Source organism: Dipodomys ordii, unplaced genomic scaffold (genome assembly GCF_000151885.1).
Source record: "Dipodomys ordii isolate 6190 unplaced genomic scaffold, Dord_2.0 Scaffold231, whole genome shotgun sequence".
Taxonomy (NCBI): Eukaryota; Metazoa; Chordata; class Mammalia; order Rodentia; family Heteromyidae; genus Dipodomys; species Dipodomys ordii.
The window spans coordinates 718,427-738,358 of record NW_012267447.1 but is presented as its reverse complement, the minus strand read 5'-3'; the positions used below and the strand labels follow the sequence as shown (position 1 = coordinate 738,358).

At 45.3% G+C, this 19,932-nt stretch overlaps 1 protein-coding gene across 4 annotated transcripts in view; it reads right to left on the bottom strand.

Annotated features, from left to right (window-relative positions):
* Kdm5c (lysine (K)-specific demethylase 5C) overlaps positions 1–6,418 on the bottom strand; it is a 49,966-nt gene extending 43,548 nt beyond the window's left edge. For 3 of the 4 annotated variants that reach the window (XM_013035928.1, XM_013035930.1, XM_013035931.1), the window contains exons 1-4: positions 5,939–6,418; positions 1,773–1,850; positions 872–994; positions 390–560 (exon numbers count right to left, since the gene is read on the bottom strand). In XM_013035928.1, coding sequence (XP_012891382.1) covers positions 390–560; positions 872–994; positions 1,773–1,850; positions 5,939–6,088 — 522 coding nt within the window. In that variant the 5' untranslated portion in view covers positions 6,089–6,418. The remainder of the gene's footprint in view (positions 1–389; positions 561–871; positions 995–1,772; positions 1,851–5,938) is intronic. The other variant, XM_013035929.1, reaches the window with a different exon arrangement.
* Between the last annotated feature and the right edge of the window lie 13,514 nt (positions 6,419–19,932).

The window sequence follows — 19,932 nt, the reverse complement described above, 5'->3', positions numbered from 1 at the left end:
TGGTTGTATAAGTGTACATTCCCACCAGCAGTGTAATAGGGTTGAGAGGACCTCACTTCAAAGCAAACCAAAGCAAAAAAAAAAAAAAAAGTTAGCAAGATCCCATCTCCACAAACAATCCAGGCATAGTGATTTTTGCCTGTAATCCTAGCTATATGGGAAAGGCATAGGTGGTACAATGGAGGTCTAACGCTGATCCCAAGGAAAACAGAACAAGACCCTATCTGAAATAACCTAAAAGCAAAAAGGGCTGTGTCTCAAGTGGTAGAGCACTTGCCTAGCAAGCATGAGCCTATGAATTCAAACCTCAGAATTGGGAAGGGAAGATCAAGTGTGGCAAGCTGGGGCTGGAGCTAAAGCCTTACTCTACCCCAGCCTGGCATTCTTACCACAAGATTGGCTCCAGACTGATACATTTCATAGGGATAAACGATGCGTTCATAATGAGAGCGTAATAGGGAACCAATGTTTTTGCCTGGTGGGTAGTTGAGGCGCTGGGCCACCCGAGCCCACCGACGGTCCTTGCAGATGGCTTCATAACCACCTTCCTCCACCACAATCTAAAAGAACAAGCAACAATGTATAAACAATTAGATATATTGTTTATATGCACATGAGGGAGCAGGCCTGTAAAAAGGGCAAAGAAGACAACTGTAGCCCCTCACTTCAATGGACTGCTACCTCCTTTTCCAAGCCTTGAAATGCAACAAGATATGTCAAGTCATTCAGATGACAACTTCGGTGCTACCAGGTTTATGCCTCTTCCATTGCAGCCTAGAAACCCAATATCTGCACTAAGGGGACCGCCCCCCCAGAATAGCAAGGCTACTAAGGTAGGGATAGGCATTACTGGAGGAAAACCTGTTCTTACTTTGCTGAGGCTGTAGAGGTCCAAGATTCGCCGTTCCACATTGGGAATCTTCAAGGAAGAGCCCTGGATTTCCCAGAATTTGGCAATCTGGTCCAAGTAGTTCAGTTTTACTCTTGTCTGGGCCTGAAGAATAAATATCTCAAAAAGGCTGGCAACCCTCACCCCCGACCCATCTTCTGACCCAATCTTAAGAGAAAAGGGAACAAAGCAGCAATCTATGTACACTACCCAAGGCTTCTCCCAGTGAGCTAGATCCCATGTTTTAGGCAGTGCTTAGCCCCACTTCTCTCTTATCTCCCAAGAGAAGGTGTCACAAAAGCCAAAACTTTACATACATTCTCTCCCTATCTCCCTGACAGGGAAGAAAAGAATGATTTCAATCAGCCCCTATTTCTCTTTTGTTGACCGAGGCAGAATAGGTATTGACAGGGGAAAGTTAGAGGTAACAAACTTTTTTTTTTGATCAGTCGTGGGGCTTGAACTCTGGGCTTGGGCACTGACACTCAGCTCAAGGCAAGCACTCTACCACTTGAGCCACAGCGCCACTTCTGGTTTTCTGGTGGTTTATTGGAGAGAAGAGTCTCACGGACTTTCCTGCCTGGGCTGGCTTTGAACTGCGATTCTCAGATCTCAGCCTCTAGAGTAGCTAGGATTATAAGCGTGAGCCACCAGCACCTGGCCAGTAGCAAACTTTTGTAAGAAAGGACACATACCGCACGTCCCCTTCAGACTATGAAATTAGATAAATGTCCCCATCTTTAGTTTTATTTGGAATGCTAGCTTCCTCCAGGACCTGGGCACACTAAAGATAAAGTACCTTAGCCAGAGAAGGTATGAAAAGTGGGATCAGACCTCAGGTATCCATTCTCCCAACCCCACCACCAGCTGCTGGTCTTCTCACCTCTAGTTCATTTAGCCTCTGGATTCGGGGAGTAAACCTGAAGTTGTCCACTTCCACAGCAAAAGGTGGCTGCCAATCCTAAGAGAACAGGAAGGGGAAAGGAATGTGGGTTATCCCAATATAGTGTAAAATAAGAGAGCACCAAAAGTACCCCAGGACCCATTCATACCATTTCAGGCTACTAGCCACTTCCATCAATCCCCAGAACTCATAACAGGGCCTATAAGCCCCTTGTCTATATCTAAGTCCTCATGCACATACACTACTAAATGTTTCCTTAAGTTGCTCCCAACAGTAGTGCCAGGATTTTAAGAAACAGAGAAATGGAACCTGTTGATCCCAAGCCCTCTACATATCCACAGTAACCCCTCATCCCCTAGGCAGGACACAATCTGGAGTACTGAAAACACATAGGATCTGGAATCAGAAAATGTGCCTTCATGTTGTAGCTCTACTACTTACTAGCTGTAAGAGCTTACATTTCTGAATCTGTTTTCTCATCTGATAAGACAGGCAGTCACATGAACTCTTGCCCTGGCTTCCTCACAAGAGGAATAGGGAAAATTAAGCTAGTTTTCAAATGAAAATGTTACTCAAAGGAGCCATCATTAAGTCTTGACACCTAAGGTTGATCCCTGCCACCCAATTACAGTCACAGAGTTGCTCGGCTCTGGTCCTGACAGGAGTTAAAGGTTTGTACCTTCAATGTCTATTCTAGCAGTTAAAGGGGCTGACATAAACACTGCAGGAAAGAGTGAGAATCTACATCATTCAGCAGGTCTGGAAAGCTTCCTGTGAATCCTCTCATATACTTGCCTAGTGAAAGAAGAGGCAGAGGAAGAAGCCTGGTGATGGGTAAGAGCTAGGATGCCCCCACTGTGGTGGCAAATAGAAGGATCTAGGGAGGGGGAAATCAGGGAAAGATGATGAAAGTGAAGGAGACTAATCTGCCAAGATGCAACATTTCTGCCTTCTCCTAAATATGGCTGTGAAGAATCTCCTTCCCAGGCTCCACTACTACCACTTCCCTAGCACTTCTCCCCAGAACCTTGGCTCCAACTGGAATGGCAAAAAGATCTTACAATAACCTAGATCAGTGCCCTTATTTTACAAATGGGGAAAGCGAGGCCTGGTGAAATGGGATTTCTCCAAAATCACATGCTGAACTAGGGGTACAGTCAACAACACTAGATCTCATGTCTTCTGACCATTGTCCAAAGCTCTTTGTACTGAATGAAGCTACCCTGGGTTCAATTCCTCAGTACCACATAAATTAAAAAAAAAAGCTGGAAGTGGTGCTGTGGCTCACAACTGTAATACTAGCTACTCAGGAGGCTGAGATCTGAGGATCACGGTTCAAAGCCAGCAATATACCACCAGAAAACCGGAAGTGGTGCTGTAGCTCAAGTGGTAGAGCTCTAGCCTTGAGCTGAAGAGCTGAGGGACAGCGCTCAGGCCCAGAGTTCAAGCCCCATGACCAACAACAACAACAACAAAAAGAAGCCCAAAGCCGGGTGCCGGTAGCTCACACCTGTATCCCTAGCTACTGAGGAGGCTGAGATCTAAGGATCACTGTTCAAAGCCAGCCCGGGCAGGAAAGTCCGTGAGATTCTTATCTCCAATAAACTACTAGAAAACCAAAAGTGGCACTGTGGCTCGAGCAGTAGAGGGCTCACCTTGAGCTAAAGAGTGCAGGGACTGTGCCCAAGCCCAGAGTTCAAGCCCCACAACCAACAACAACAACAAAAAAAGCCCAGGGACCGTGCCAAGGGCCTGAGTTCAAACCCAGGACTAGAAATAAATAAATAAGTAATCCTTAAAATGTTATGGCTCAAGCCCAAACTCCCTATATTTTCTTGCCTCACATCAGCGAAGATTGCCCCCCCTCCCCGCCTTAGTACAGATAACTCAGGTGGAAAGGTGTTCGAACTCAAAACTTCTAGCACCCTTCTTTCCTGAATCAAGTTTAGACAAATATCAGTACAACATTAAGCACCTGACAGGAAATTGCAGAAGTGTAATCCTAGAGCAGGAGTTATGGGTGCAACAGATAGCTGGGGAAGGTCCAGCAAACTTCCTGTCTCAGTCCTATACTATGTGCTAATGTTCAGTTGGACAGCATTAGGATGTTGTGACGATGAGGCTGGCAACCTGATATAGAAGCACAATCTTCCCAGGTTCCCCTGGGTCTATTCCAGGGAACAAACAATTGTCCTCCCACCCACCAATCGATGTCTAGCAGTCCCTTACCCAGCAATACACACTCCAAACCATTTTTCCTCAGAAAAAACTCCAATTCCTGGTCATACATAGAAACCCATACATGGGTTTCTACCCTAGGCCCAAGCATCACTTGGGTATTTTAAGTTCCAACCAGAAGATCGTCAGACGTCTAGCCTAGAGGCAACCCCTAGAAAATGAAAAGCCAACAAATAAGAACAACAAAAATGCCCCAAACAAGATTTCTGAGACTAGAGGGAGGCCCACTGTTGGGGTAGAAAAGAAGCCTACTAAAGGACTGTCTCAGTCCCTTGCTGGACATAAACATGACACAAGGAACTTGTCTTTCTTCCCCTTCCTGGTCACACAGGGAAGGAAACCAGCACCTGCACAAGGCTTGTCTGCCCAGATTAAGTCCAAGGATGAAAAAAAGAGATATTTTTACCTCAACTACCCCTGATGTCAAATTTCTTTCCTATAAGCCTGCTTGACCACTTCAAGGAGTACCTCCTTAAAGGCCACCCAAGACTCCAGCCTCTCCCTTTTCATGGTCTTCCTGACCTCTCTCATTGCTACTTCTTCACCACGGATAAGGCTACATCAGAGACCTGTGACCAAGCCTCAAAAAAAGAAAAAAAGTTTATCCAAAACCTCCCAGAGGATCTATCTGAAACCAGTCCAGATCTGTGGCTGAGCAACAAAAGTGCCAACTTGAATAAAGAGATTTGTATTGCCCTCCTCAGGTGGGAATGAGGCTCATTATTCTAAAACACACACTCAAAAAGATTACTCCAGCCTGGAGTCCCAAGTGGTCACTAAACAACAGGTATCATCATTTCTCCCCTATGTCAGCAAGGCTGTCCTGGCCTTTGGAGGACTGCTTCTTCTGGCCTAGCCAGGCCTAGAATGAAAGATTTGCCCTTTGTTGCTGGCTGTTATCTGTGAGCTAAAAGGGGTAGAATTCTGTAGCTTCATTTTCTGGGGGTCCAAGAAGGGTCTATTCTCTAGGACCACCTACATCCAGGTCCAGAACAGAGTAAAAACCTTCTGAAGGGACTCACATACCATTAGCAAGCAGTTTCAAACCTCTCCATAGAAAGTGAAGCCTGGGTGGGTGGAGGGTTGTGTGATGTGCAGGAAGGCCAGCAACTAGGAAAATGGGACAATGCCCCGAATCCTGCTTGGGGGAGGTAGAAGATACAGCGTTCCCAGTGAGACTGATTTCCTGACTGACCCACCAAACCAGAACATTATCATAGACGAATTGGCCTGACAAGGTGTGAGTAAATATGAGTCAACCAACGTAGGAGCAAACCGATGATCACATCAAACACCTTCCCAGGCTCTGTAATTAGCACTTAGCAAGTGCGTACTATGCACAGATGCTACCAAGTTGAATCCAATCCTAGAAAAATAACTATCCCTGGGACCCATTTCACAGGCTTAGAGAGACTGTTAGTGTCCAAGGTCACACAGCTGCTAAGCTTCAAAGTGGAGTTTAGAACTCAGTTCAGCCTCCCTACACCGTTGTGATCTTTCTACTACACTACACAGCCTGCCTTAAGGGAAGTGTTGACAGTAGAATATCAGAAAGTCTTTATTTAGTGCAGCCCTGACCTGGGTGGTGCGAAGTAACTAGAGATGTTCGGGAGCCTCTCTATGATCTTCTCCTGGCTCACTAGGCATCTTGCTTTGAGACCCAGGGAGTGATTCTGAAGAACAAGGATGAGGGTGGGTCTCAGGCCCCGAGTCACTTGTGAGCCTGACACCATGAGAACCCCTGGCTCCAGCACCTTTTCTAAGACCCACGCAGCATCCACAATGGTCCCAGCTACCCCACCTTCCCACACCTCGAGCTGCCCTCTGCCCCAGACTTCACAGCCAGTTACTCTAGTCCTCCATCCCGTGCCTCTCCCCCCCAGCGACGGCCAGCCCCGGGGCCTTACCGCAGGTGGGCGGATCTTGCAAATGCCCGACTTCTCGGCGATCGGCCTGATTTTCGCAATGTAGCCCAGAGGGTCTCGGAACTCGGCCCAGCTAGGCTCGAACACCGGGCACTCCGGTGGCGGTAGGAAATCGTCGGACCCCGGCTCCATGGTGGGCCCGAGGATTGGGCCAGGGAATCAGCAGGAGTCAGATCACCCCTAAGGCCTCATGGCGCCGCCGCTTTTTGAAACCGAGGCACTTCTCAGAGACTAGGCCCTAAGCGGGTCAGCCGCCGCCCGCCGAGGGCCTAGGGGGGCGTGTGGCTGCCGCGATCTGAATGTCTCAGGCTGATACTAATGTTACCACCTCTTTGTCCTACTCTGTTCCTCCCAAACTCTGCCACCGCCACCCACTACCGCAAGCTTCACCACTACAGCTAAGTCCCAACAACCGCGGACTTCACAGCCGCCATCTTGGTTTGTCAGCGTCTCACCCCCCCCTCCCTCACCACAACAAATCGGATCCCTCCGCGGAGTGTTCTTCTGAACCTCGCGAACCTTGCGTCAGGCTAAGCCCAAATAAGCCTTCATCCTGCGGGTACTGAGATAAATCAGCTGCTACGAGTTTCCTATTTGGAAGGGATTACTTAAAACTACTCACTACTGAGAAAATAGTTCGCATCAGCGGCGGAGGAGCAAGACTGTAATGTGTTTGCCGGATCCTCTTTCCGGATGGACCGGCGGTGCACGTTTAAAGGCCAGTGGTGCGCATGCGCATTCTACAGACAGACCGGAAGAGGAGCTAGCGTCTGTGGGTGGTGGGCGCAGATTGGCAGACACGCAAACAAACACTTAAGAGCCTGCCAGACCTCAACCTGGTCGCCAGCCCCGCCCCAATGTCCTCGGTCCCCTTTTCCTTGGTCTTTTCAGTATGGAACAAGGAAGAGGATTTGTAGTTGCTGATTTCATGGGCCCTCTTCTGGTTAATCGAGGGTGGGAAAAAACATACTAGGTTCCCAGCGCTATGCGCTGACATCTCCGGCTTTGAAAAAGGGAAGACCGGAAGTTGCTCACTCCCATGGGAGTATGGATTTGGGGACTCCTGAGTAGGGGGAAGTATTTATTTCCTCCAGTGTTTCAGAGAGAGAGAGAGAGCCCTCTCAGCTATGGAGTTTCTATTCATGCCCCCAAAGAATCATTGCTGTCAGCATTTTAATGAACATTTTCAGTCGTTCTGTATACACTGTGCACACATTTGTGGTTTGTACTGCTACAAAACAGCTTGAAAATTATGTTTGCATAAGCACAAACATATACGTGTGTGTATATATTCCCCTACCCCAGTGGTAGATTGCCTAGCATTTCCTAAGGTCCTGGGTTTATCCCCAGAATTAGAAAATAAAAACAAAAACAGTACTTTGTTCATACATCAGGCATCTATGGAATTTGAGGGCCATCCATATTTATCAGATGTGAGCCTACTGCATATAGTTTGAACACTCATTGTTTACATATTTTAGTACTTGTGCACATGCTCATTTTGTGCTTATTTTGTGTTCTCCCACCAGGCTATGAATTACTTAGACAGACATCGTGTGACCCTGTACATCCTTAGCACCTCACATGGTTTGCAGTTGAAATAAGGCAAATGGAAATGTATTTTTAGAGCAGACAATATTGTTTAAAAATAACATATACCTAACATATGCATAGATATATATTGCCAATGGGCACTGGTGGCTTATGCCTATAATCCTAGCCACTCAGGTAGCTGAAATCTGATCATAGTTCAAAGCCAGCCCAGCAGGAAAGTCCATTAGATGCTTATCTCCAGTCAGCCACCCCCCCAAAAAAAAAAGCCTAATCAAAGCCGGGTGCCAGTAGCTCTCGACTGTTAATCCTAGCTACTCAAGAGGCTAAGATCTGAAGATCATGGTTCAAAGCCAGCCTGGGCAGGAAAGTCTGTGAGGCTCTTATCTCTAATAAACCACTAGGAGACCGGAAGTAGCGCTGTGGCTCAAGCAGTAGAGCACTGCCTTGAGCCTGAAGAGCTGAAGGATAGAGCCCAAGCCCAGAGTTCAAGCCCCACAACCAACAACAACAAAAAAAGCGTAATCAAAAGTTTGAATGTGTTGGGGGAGGGCTGTTGTACTTGCATCTAGTTAACTTTACTTTGTTACATTTTAATCACTGTTCCTAAGTATAATTAGGTAGATTCAATTTCAGGATAGACATTAGGACATCCTGAGGGAGAGTGGCACACAGGTCGAAACTCACATACCCTGGAGTCAGACCAGCTAGCCTTCCTCTCTTACCAGCTCTGTTATTTTCTAGTTATGTGATTTTGAACAAATCCTAACTTCTAAAATGGAAATGAGAATAATACCCAACTTACAGAATAGGTATACAGTAGCTGGCTCTCAATTATCTGGTAGCTGTTATTTTTGTTTCTAAGAGTGAGCAACCAATGTGTGAAAACTCAGGAATCTCCCTTGTAGCTAGGTGCCTGTGGCTTACACCAATAATCCTAGCTATTCAGGAGGCTGAGATCTGAGGATCCTGTTTCAAAACCAGCCCAGGCAGGAAAGTCCGTGTGACTCTTATTTCCAACTAACCACCAAAAAGCCCAAAGTGGACCTGTGGCTCAAGGGGTAGAGCAGCAGCCTGTGAGGGAAAAAGCTAAGCAAGAATGTGAGGCCCTGACTTCAAACCAGAGTACTGGCAGGTGTGTGTGTGCACGTGCACACACACACACACACACACACACACACACACACACACACACCCTTTGTAACAGGATGTGGTAGTTCATGCCTAGAATCCCATTAACTCAGGAAGTTGGAGGATTTCAAATTCAAGGCTAGGCCTGGAAAAGGTTAACAGTGACACCCTGTCTCAAAATAAAAACAAAAGGGCAGAAGGCATAGTTCAAATGGTAGAACACTTGCCTAGAATGTGGTAGGCTCTGGGTTCAATACCAGTACTACAAAACAAAACAAAAACACCTCCTTTGTTCCAACAGGATATGGCACTCCAGGAATCCCAACCTTGGGAAGCCTAAGGGAGGAGGCTGACCTACATAAATTGACCTCATCTCAAGAAAAGTGTTAATCACTTGACACTGTTGAAAATGAAATATACAACTTGTGGTTGGGGACAGGAGGGAAAAAGTGCAAGAGAACTAGGGAAGGGGTGACATTGTCCCAAAACAAGTGTACTCATTACCTGACTTATGTAACTGTAACCCTTCTGTACAATAACAATAAATAATAAATAACAATAAATCAATACTTTAAAAGACACAGGGCTGAGATATGGATCAAATGGTAGGGTGCCTTCTTAACAAGCACAAAACCCTGAATCCAAAGCCCAGTCCCCCTCCCCCAAAAAATGAGTAACAAAGAAGCACAAATAATGAAGAATCTCTTTCATGCTAGTGTTTTCATTTTTTTATTGCTTTTAATTTTTGAAACAAGAAACAAACTCTCCTCCTCCCTCAGCCCCTACAGTGCCAGGATTACAGGTGTGTGGTGCCATATTCAGCAATGTTTTTAAATCCTCTGAATTCTTTTTTTTTGGAGGGGGGTCTGGCCGTGGGGCCTGAACTTTGGGCCTGGGCGCTGTCCCTCAGCTCTTCAGCTCAAGGCTAGCACTCTACCACTTGAGCCACTTCCGGCTTTTTTCTTATGTGGTGCTGAGGAATCGAACCCAGGGCCTCTAGCATGCAAGGCAAGCGCTCTACCACTGAGCCACCTTCCCAGCCCAAATCCTCTGAATTCTTATATTTACTTTGAATGTTTATCCCTATTTATCTCATGAGGAATATCTTCCCAAGTTAATGCACATAATAAGTGGCATCACTTTCTAGTTTTTGCCCAAGGAAACCCTCAGCCCCTCACTGTCAAAAACATAGTTGAGTTACCCATCTGAACAACTGTCTGGACAGGAAAGAAAGCTAGGCACGGTGATAGTAACCAGTCACCTCTCACATGAATAAGCATATCACTGACTTTCTCATCAGTTTTGGGAAAATATGGGCCACTTTACCCATCTTGTAGATGAGGAATCAAATTCCAGAAAGATTCAACAACTTGCCCAATGATAAAGTTGCTAACTCCTGATCAAATTCTCTTGTCTTTCCCAGGAATATAACTAAGCACAAAAAGGGTGAGAAGAATGACAAAGGTTGGAGAGATGGATGCCAGGGGCTCATACCTGTGATCTTACCTATTCAACAGGCTGAGATCTGAGGACCCCGGTGCAAAGGTAGATGGAGCAGGAAAATCCCCAAGACTCTTATATCCAATTAACCAGAAAAAAAGGAAGTGGAGGTGCTCAAGGAAGTGCTCAAGTAGTGATAGAGCATCAGCCTCCAGTAGCAAAAACTAAGCAACAGCATTAGTATCTGACTTTAGACCCCAGTACTAGCCCCAAACAAATAAGGTTGGATATCTCAATCTTAGGCTGAAGAAAGTTCAGCCTTTCAACCTGGAGGGAGCTTAGTGAAGGGCAATGAATTAGGAAAAAATGTATTAAGAGTCAAGAAACCAAATTCTGAGTCGCAGCTCTGCCCAGGCATCTTCAGCCTTCTCTGGGACCTTTATTCCAGACATACTCCCAGGGAAAATGAAAATTGCATAGTCTTCCATGTCAGTTAGTTGATTTCACTCGTTCATAAATACTTATTAAATTCCTACTGTGTGCCAGGCACTTTTATGAGCACTGGAAATATAATAGTAACTAAAACTCTCTGCTTTCCTACAGCAGGCATTCACTTGTGACATTTGCCAAATGCCTGACCTCCCTAATCTTTGATTTTTCTTCTTTATAAAATGAAGCTAAGTAATCTCACACTCAACAAGTTACTGGGAAGATTAGATATAACAATAACTGCCATTCATCACAGACCAGGTGTTATCTCAACAGGTATTGTTATCATTGTTTTACAAATGAGAATGGAGCTCAGGAAGTAGAAACTTACCTAAGCCACGTGGTTAGAAAGTGGCAGAGCCAGAACTTAAACTCAGTACTGTCTGCCATTCATTTCTGCTTATAGAATTCTCAGGTGGTGCTATCCACACAGGGAGGTGTCTAGAACGTACATTCCTTTCCCAAGCTTGCTGGGGATTGATTCGAGTCTGTGTACTTCTGACTTTAAATTGGGGGCTTCACCCACTCACCTAGGAAAAGGGACTGGTGAGGAGTTGTTGCAGGACAACTATCACGGTCACCTCATCTTTGTTTTATAGATGATTAGGTAAGAATGACTTCATGCACGCGCGCGCGCGCGCACACACACACACACACACACACTTTGGCTGCTGGGGATTGAACTCAGGGCTTTGAAACTGCTAAGCACCTACTTTACCACTGAGCTATTCCTCCAGTCCTCATGTCTCATATTTTTTATTTGTAAAATAAGAGTCTCTTTCAGCTCTAAAGTAGGTATGAGCTGAGTCAATTTTAACTCCTAAGTAGCTCTTGAATCAATGTCCATCTACCTTACCATCTTCTACACTTCTTGTGAGCTATTTACTACCTCTAGCCTAGGTGATTTTTGCTTCTTCAGGATGGGGGTCTTGCTATGTTGCCCAAGATGGTCTCCAACTTGTGTACTCAATTGATCCTCCTGCCCTAGTCTCTCAAGTACTGGTGCTACTGTAAACACCACCAGCTTCTAGCCTAGACTATTAACTAACCTCCTCCAAGGTATCTGTCTGTGTGCTCTAATAGTTTTGTTAGAATAAACAAGAGAAATATAAATTGTATAGTATACTGTTTAACGAAATAATATAATGAAAATAACTCAAAGTAAAAAATTTTTTTTGTTGTTGGTTGTGGGGCCTGAACTCTGGGCCTGGGCACTGTCCCTCAGCTCTTCAGCTCAAGGCTAGTGCCCTACCACTTGAGCCACAGTGCCACTTCTGGCTTTTTCTGCTTATGTGGTGTTGGGGAATCGAACCCAGGGCCCCATGCATGCAAGCAAGCATTCTACCACTGAACCACGTTCCCAGCCCAAGAATAAAAATCTTTAACTCCACAGTGAAATAAATACATAAGGCAAAAGGGAACACACTTCCTTAAAGTAGAATTCTAAGCAATAAATGTAGAATGAATGTAAGGAAATCATCAATGAGTGCTCAAACTTTCTCCAAATAAAAGGAGAAAATGCTTAAAATATAGCTATAACACTTAGTCCCCAAATATTGATTTCTAAATGGCATTCTCTACTAGAAAAAACCAAGTCTCCTTGGAAAATATGACTGATTCCAAGGTTGTGGCAGGGAAAGCATAAACTTGATCTGAGGTATCTTGTGCTGCCAGAAAAAAAGGAAGTACTCAAAGAAAGATGGAGATAAGCCAAAGGACACAGGAGCTAGTTTAGATGTTTCCTGCTGGCCAAATCTGAGGGCAGTTTGGTTGTCAAAATAAAAATGATTAAAAAAAAGAAAATGTAAAAAACAAAACATAAAAAATAAAATAAATAATAAAAAATAAAAATGATGTTAACAGAGTTGAATGTGATATTTGCAGGTAATCCCAGCACTGGGGCAAGACTTCAGGAGCCATCATGACTACAGGGAGACCCTGAATCAAAAAAGAAAAAATCAGAGAGACAGAGAAGAATAGAGGAAGGAAGGTGGGAGAGGAAAGGGAGGGAGAGAGAAGGGGTAAGTGGGCATTAGGGTCATTGAAAAGAAGCCTGAGTGGCTGGGAATGTGGCTTGGTGGTAGAGTGCTTGCTTAGCATGCATTAAGCCCTAGGTTCAATTTCAGTACCACATAAATCGAAAAAGCTGGAAAGTGGTGCTGTGTCTCAAGTGGTAGAGAGCTAGTCTTGAGCAAAAGCAGCCCAGGGACATTGCCCAAGGCCCTGAGTTCAAGCCCCAGGACTGGCAAAAAGTGAAAATAAAAATAAAAGCCTGAACTTCACATCATGACTTTAGAAAAGATGCCTTGAGAACATCTTGGAAATTAGCTGGACTCTAATCCATCCCAGTCTCAAGAGTATAGAGCTTATTATTTTTTTCTGGTTCTGGGGCTTGAACTGGTACCTGGGCACTGTCCCTGAGCTTCTTTTTTCTCATAGGTAGCACTGTACCACTTGAGCCACAGCTCTACTTCCACCTTTTTTGGTAATTTATTGGAGATAATAATCCCATGGATTGGGCTGGGAAGGTGGCTCAGTGGTAGAGTACTTGCCTTACATGCATGAGGTCCCTGGGTTCGATTCCTCAGCACCACATAAGCAAAAAGAAAAAAGCTGGAAGTGGCGCTGTGGCTCAAGTGGTAGAGCGCTCTCCTTGAGCTGAAGAGTTGAGGGACAGTGCCCAGGCCCAGAGTTCAGGCCCCACAACTGGACCCAAAAAAAAAAAATAATCCCATGGATTTTCCTGCCCAGACTGGCTTTGAACAGTCACCCTCAGGTCTCAGCCTCCTGAGTTAGAGCTATTAACTGTTCTGAAGGACTTAGCTTTGAAAAGAAAGCTCCATGGTACACTATTGGGTCTTGTTGTTGTTGTTTGGTTTGGGTTTTTTTTTTTTGGTCGGTCGTGGGGCTTGAACTCTGGGCTTGGGCGCTGTCCCTGCGCTCTTCAGCTCAAGGAGAATGCTCTACCGCCTAAGCCACAGCGCCACTTTTGGTTTTCTAGTGGTTTATTGGAGATAAGAGTCTCGCAGACTTTCCTGCATGGGCTGGCTTTGAACAGTGATCCTCATATCTCATCCTCCTGAGTAGCTAGGATTACAGGCATGAGCCACCAGCGTCCGGCTCTTGTTGTTGTTGTATTGTCGGTCATGGGGCTTGAACTCTGGGCCTGGGCGCTGTCCCTCAGCTCTTCAGCTCAAGGCTAGAGCTCTACCACTTGAGCCACAGCGCCACTTCCGGCTTTGTCTGCTTATGTGGTGCTGAGGAATTGAACCCAGGGCCTTATGCATGCAAGACAAGCACTGTACCACTGAGCCACCTTCCTAGCCCCATGGTACACTATTGTACTGCCTAGTGAAGTGTTTTCTCACCTACAGCACTGGGACAAAGGGGTCTGATTGATATGGTAGCATCTTCCACATGATGTTGGTTTTGTAGGCATGCAGAATATAAGAATTGTAGGGGCATGGAGGCTTCTACCAAATTTTCAAAGGAAGACCCCCTGAGGCCAAGCAATGTGTGGCAAGCTTAGAATCCCTGCAGGCAGTCTCTGAGAGGACAAGGCATGAAATTGTGAGGGTAAAGGCAAAGATGCAATCAAGTAGCCAGGTACCAGTGGCTGATGTGTGTAATCCTAGCAATTCAGGAGGCTGCGGTCTGAGGATCACAGTTCTAAATCAGTCTGGGCAGAAAAATCCCAGACACTCTTATCTCCAATTAACTACCAAAAGAAAAAAAAACACAAGAAATGAAGGTGTGGTCCAAGTGGTAGAATTATAGCGTTGAGCACAAAAGCTACAGCACCTATACCTTGGGTTCAAGCTTGTGTGCATGCACGTGCAGGCGCGCACATGCAAACTCACCCATGCATGAGGGTGCGCGCATACACACACACACACACACACACACACACACACACACACTCACGGCAATAGACTCAGGGAAGTTAGAAATTCCAAAAATATGAATATCTGCCCAGAAAACTTCAGTGAATGAGCAGAACCAGTCCAAGAAAGACCATATGGGCTGTAATGCACAAGGCAAACACTTGGAGGTATACATCATGACATCCTAGATGCTGGACATGGAACTACAAGGTTTAATGTTAGTCTTGTTGAGTTTCAGCCTTGCTTTTGGTCCCATTCTTCCTTTCTGGATCCCTATTCTTTCCTTTTTTGTGTGTTGTGCCAGTACTTGAGCTTAAAGTCTGGGCCTTATGCTCTTACTCAGCCTTTTCTGTTCATGGCTGATATTTTTACCACCTAAGCCATATTTCCACTTGTGGCTTTTTTTTTTTCAATTTTCAGGTCTTAGCTTACTGAATATCTAGGATTATAGGTATTGGGCTTAGACTTCTATTTTTCCATCTTGGAATGGCATTGTTTACTCTTTGCCAGTATGTCTTTTGTATTTTACAGTGGCTTCCATTTAAGAGTTTGCATTGAGTCTTGGAAATTAATAGACTGTAAGGACCTTTCAAGATAGATTGACTGCATTTTGCATTATATAATGGACAAAAAAGACTTTGGGGGACAGATGTATAAAGTTGTTTGAATATGATGTGTGTGTTGAGGCCTAGGTAACCTAGGTGGGGATGCTTTTGGGAGAAAGACTGAAACTTTAGGAGGTAGGGCCTAGCTGGAGGAAGTAGGTTACTGTGGCATGTGTTAAAAAGACTATCTTCTTTACTGATAAGCAGCCCGCACGCCCATGCGTGTGCTGGTCCTGGGGCTTGAACTCAGGGCCTGGGCACTGTCCCTGAGCTTTTGTGCTCAAAGCCAGTGCTCTACCACTTGAGCCTCAGCTCCACTGCTGCCCTTTAAAGGCAGTTAACCGGAGATAGAGTCTCAGAAACTTTTCTGCTCAAGCTGGCTTTGAACCGCAATCCTTAGATCTCAGCCTCCAGAATAGTTAGGATTACAGGTGTGAGCCACTGGCACTAGGCTCCTTAAGCTGTTTTGTCACAGTGATGAAGACTTGATTAATAAACACTATAGAAGCTCAGTGTATCATCTGGTCTTACTTTAGCTGCCACTGAAGCCAAGGTGAGAAAAACCTGTTGGTTACATAGCAACAAGATCCACAGAAGCAGCCTGTCTGTATCTACACTTGTGTTCAGTGTCTGCTGTGCCTGCTGCCAGTTTCACTCCTCTCTCTTCGCCCCTCCTCTTTCCCTTCCCCCTCTCCTCCTCCCTTCCTCCCGCCCTCCCTCCTCCTTCTCTCTCTCTCCAAGCCACACCTCCAGATCTCCTGCCTTTCTCACTGTCTTAGTAACTGTTGAATTCTCTCATACTTCCTTAGCCTTTGTTGCCATTTCTTTATTAGGCCAGTTCCTCCCAGCCTTTCAACTCAGCTAAAGTGGCAGTTCCTGAAAACCTTCCTTGATTTCAGTTACCACCTCCTATGCTCCCACACATTCAGTCAGATTGCCTTGACATTATCTCTACCAGGCTTCCCACTCCTGAGAGTTTTGTCCTACACTGTTCAATATGGTTGCTACTTCCCACATGTGGCTATTTAAATTTAACTAAGAATTTAAAATTCAGCTCCTTAGTCACACTAGCCACATTTCAAGTATTCAATAGCCACATGTGTTTAGTGGTTACTATCTCGAATGGTGCCAGTCCAGAAAGACTTATTTGCCAGCACTGGTCTAGAACAAAGATAACTGGCACTGATGGCTTAGCCCTGTAATTTTAAGTATGGCAGAGGGGGGGGGCAGGGATGAAATCTGGAGGATTGAGGTTCAAAGCCAGTCTGGATAGGTAAGTCTGACAGACTCCAGCTTCAAAATAAATAGCAAAAGCTGAGCTGGAAACATGGCTCATGTGGTAGAGTGCTAGCAGAGCAAGCACAAGGCTTGTATCAGAAGGAAAAAACAAACACAAAAACTCTGTGAGGTCCTAGAACCTTTGTTGTTTTTTTTAATGTGTGGTTCTTTCCCACCTACAAACTCGAAGAGATTGGGAGTAGCACTTTTGATATAAGAACAGTAAATGGGCTTATTATCTTTAGGTTCTCAAAGAAATGGGGAAGTGAGATAAATTACCCATCTACAGTGTGGGAGACGAAGATGAGAGGATGAGGGAGGCAGGGATAGTCCAGTTCTGAGAATGTAATGAGAACAGGAGGAGAACTTAGAAAAGGGCTGAACTCAGCATGAGGATATCCTAGAGGGGCCCAAAGACTTGGCACACAGCTCATATCAATCAACAAATCAACCAACAAAATGCTAACACTAATACTTAGCTTAGAAGGAGCTATTCATTCCTTCAGTCATCAAAACTTGAATGATGAACCAGGCACTAGTGGCTCATGCTTGTAATCCTAGCAACTCAAGAGGCTGAGATCTGAGAATTACTGTTGGAAGCCAGTCTGGGCAGGAAAGTCCATGAGATCCTTTCTCCAATTAATGCCTCCCCCCAAAACAAATAGAGCTATCACTCATGTGGTAGAGCACTGTCCCTGAGCTCTTGAACAGTGTGTGGGCTCTGAGTTCAAGCCTCAGGACCAGCACACATAAAAAATGTTCTTGATAAAAAAAGGATACCCGTAGGGGAGGAACCCCAAAGATGTAATTTCTCTGAATGTTTTAAACACTATTTACTTAAATGAATTCCAGAAAATGGAATTGTGGGGTTTTTGTTGTTATTGCTGTTGGTAGTGGTGATGATGTTTGTGCTTTGAGTTTTCTTGTTTTGTTTTTTTTTTTTTTGCCAGTCCTGGAGCTTGAACTCAGGGCCTGGGCACTGTCCCTGAGCTTCTTTTGCTCAAGGCTAGCTAGCACTCTACCATTTAAACCACAGCACCACTTCCGGCTTTTTCTGTTTATGTGATACTGAGGAATTGAACCCAGGGCTTCATGCATGCTAGGCAAGTACTCTACCACTCAGCCACATTCCCAGCCCTTGAGTTTTCTTTTGTGGGGACAAAAAGGGGCACAGAAAGGGAGGGAAGGCAGTTGAATACATTTAAATGCAACCATGCTATTCAGTATACACTATGTGAAAAATGACCTATATAACTTGTGGGCAGGGATGGGAAGGGGAAATGTGAAAATCAAAAGAGGTGACATTGTCCAAAAAAAGAAATGTACTCATTACCTGATTTATGAAATAACCCCTCTATATAACATCTTAATAACAACAAAATTATTTTTTAAAAAAATCCTTGAGGGACCATTGGTACCTGTGGCTCACACCTGTAATTCTAGCTACTCAGGAGGCTGAGATCTGAGATTTTTGGTTCAGAGCCAGCCAGGGAGAACTGTCTGTGACTTACCTCCACTTAGTTAACAAAAAGCTGACTAAGTGAAAGTAAGGGAAGACATGACTCAAGTGGCAAAGCAGCAGCCGTGAGTGAAAAAGCCCAGCAAGAGTGTACTTTAGTGACATTTGAGGCAAGATGGGTGACTCACATCTGTAATTACACCAGCTACAAGGGAAGCAGAGGTCAGGAGTACTGGTTCAAAGCTAGCCCTTGGGGGAAGAGTTAGTTAGATCTCATCTGACAAAAACCAGGGGGTTGGGAAGGTGGCTCAGTGGTAGAGCGCTTGCCTTGCATGCATGATGCCCTGGGTTTGATTCCTCGGCACCACATAAGTAGAAAAAGCCAGAAGTGGCTCAAGTGGTACAGCACTAGCCTTGAGCTGAAGAACTGAGGGATGGCACTCAGGCCCAGAGTTCAGGCCTCACAACCGGCAAAAAAAAACCAAAAAAACAAAACACACACACACACACACACACACACACACACACACACACACACACAGGCATGGTGGCAAGAAAGTAGGTAGAAGGATCATATTTTGAGGCCAGCCCTGGACAAAAAACCAGGCCCTACCTGAAAAATAGCCTAAGGCAGAAAGGAATGGGGGATGGCTTAAGTTACATAACTTATACAAGTACAAAGCCCTGAGTTCAATCCTCCAAATTCCTTAGTCTGAAGTGCTGAAGTGCTTAGTCCAAAGTGAACATTGAAGTTTATAGAAAGTTCTTTCTTTTTTCTTTTTCTTTTTTTTGGGGGGGAGGTCTGGTCATGGGGCCTGAACTCTGGGCCTGGGCACTGTCCCTCAGCTCTTCAGCTCAAGGCTAGCGCTCTACCACTTGAGCCACAGTGCCACCTCCAGCTTTTTTCTTTTTGCTTATGTGGTGCTGAGGAATCGAACCCAGAGCCTCATGCATGCAAGGCAAGTGTTCTACCACTGAGCCACCTTCCCAGCCCAAAAGTTTTTTCTATTACTAAAAAGCCCCAGCTTGCAGAACTAGGCAATGCTCTATTCATGGAGTATGAAGACAGAGGCAAACTGTAAGGAGATGGGGGAAACGTAAGACACATATGTGTACTGTCCTAGACAATGTTAAGAAAATGACACACACTAGAGTTACTCTCAAGCCACCTGTGGCCTGATAGGAAATATTATGGGTTGAGGGATCTCTGAGAACGTAAATAAGAGTACAAATTGTGCCAGTGCCAATGGCTCACATCTATAATCCCAGTTACTTGGGAGGCTGAGATCTGAGAATCACTGTTCCAAGTCAGTTTAAGACTCCTATCTCCAGTGAATCACCAAAAGGCTAGAAACAGATCTGTGGCTCAAGTGGTAGAGTGCCAGCCTTGAGCAAAAAAGCTATGACAGTACCCAAGCCCTGAGTTGAAGTCCCAATTCTGGCATGTGTACTGCATGCGTGTGTGTGCGCGCGCGCGCGTGCGTATGCGCATGCGCACGCGCACACACACAGACACAGACACAGACACAGAGGAAAAGAGCAGAGATTGCCAAGGGTAGGTCCTTTAAGCTCATCTTGCAAAAGCAGGAAAGCCTCTGTGATGTCAGGAGGGAACATGCCTGGCCGGAGGGGAAAGGCACAAGTAAAATAACAGGTGGGAAAGTACATAGGCACTCTGAGAGAACAGCGAGCAGATGGTGCAAGCTTGAGTGAGGAATGAAGGGACTGCAAAGGTGTTGAGTCACCCCATGAAGGCAAGCAGCTTGCACTTGTTTCCACAGGTGGCCAAGAACAGTTGACTATGTGTCTGGCAGGAGGTAGGCTCTTCATGTGCATCTGGTAACAATTGCCTTGCAATATTGTTATCCCCAGCCTTTAAGTAAAACAAAACAAAAAACTAATATGCTCTGAGGGGCTGGGTGACTTGACTTGTCAAGTCACTGGGCCACAATCTGAGAACTGTAAAAGCTGAATTTGGGGGAAAATTCAAGCAGCCTCAAGCTGAAGGTGGGAGAATGGTAGTGACCAAAGGTAGTCCAGCTTGTTCCACTAAAGGACAAATCAATACTGCTGATTGGATTTGATTCAGGACCAAACACTTAGCTCTTCAAACACTTAGGTCTTGTCTGTGAGAAGGTA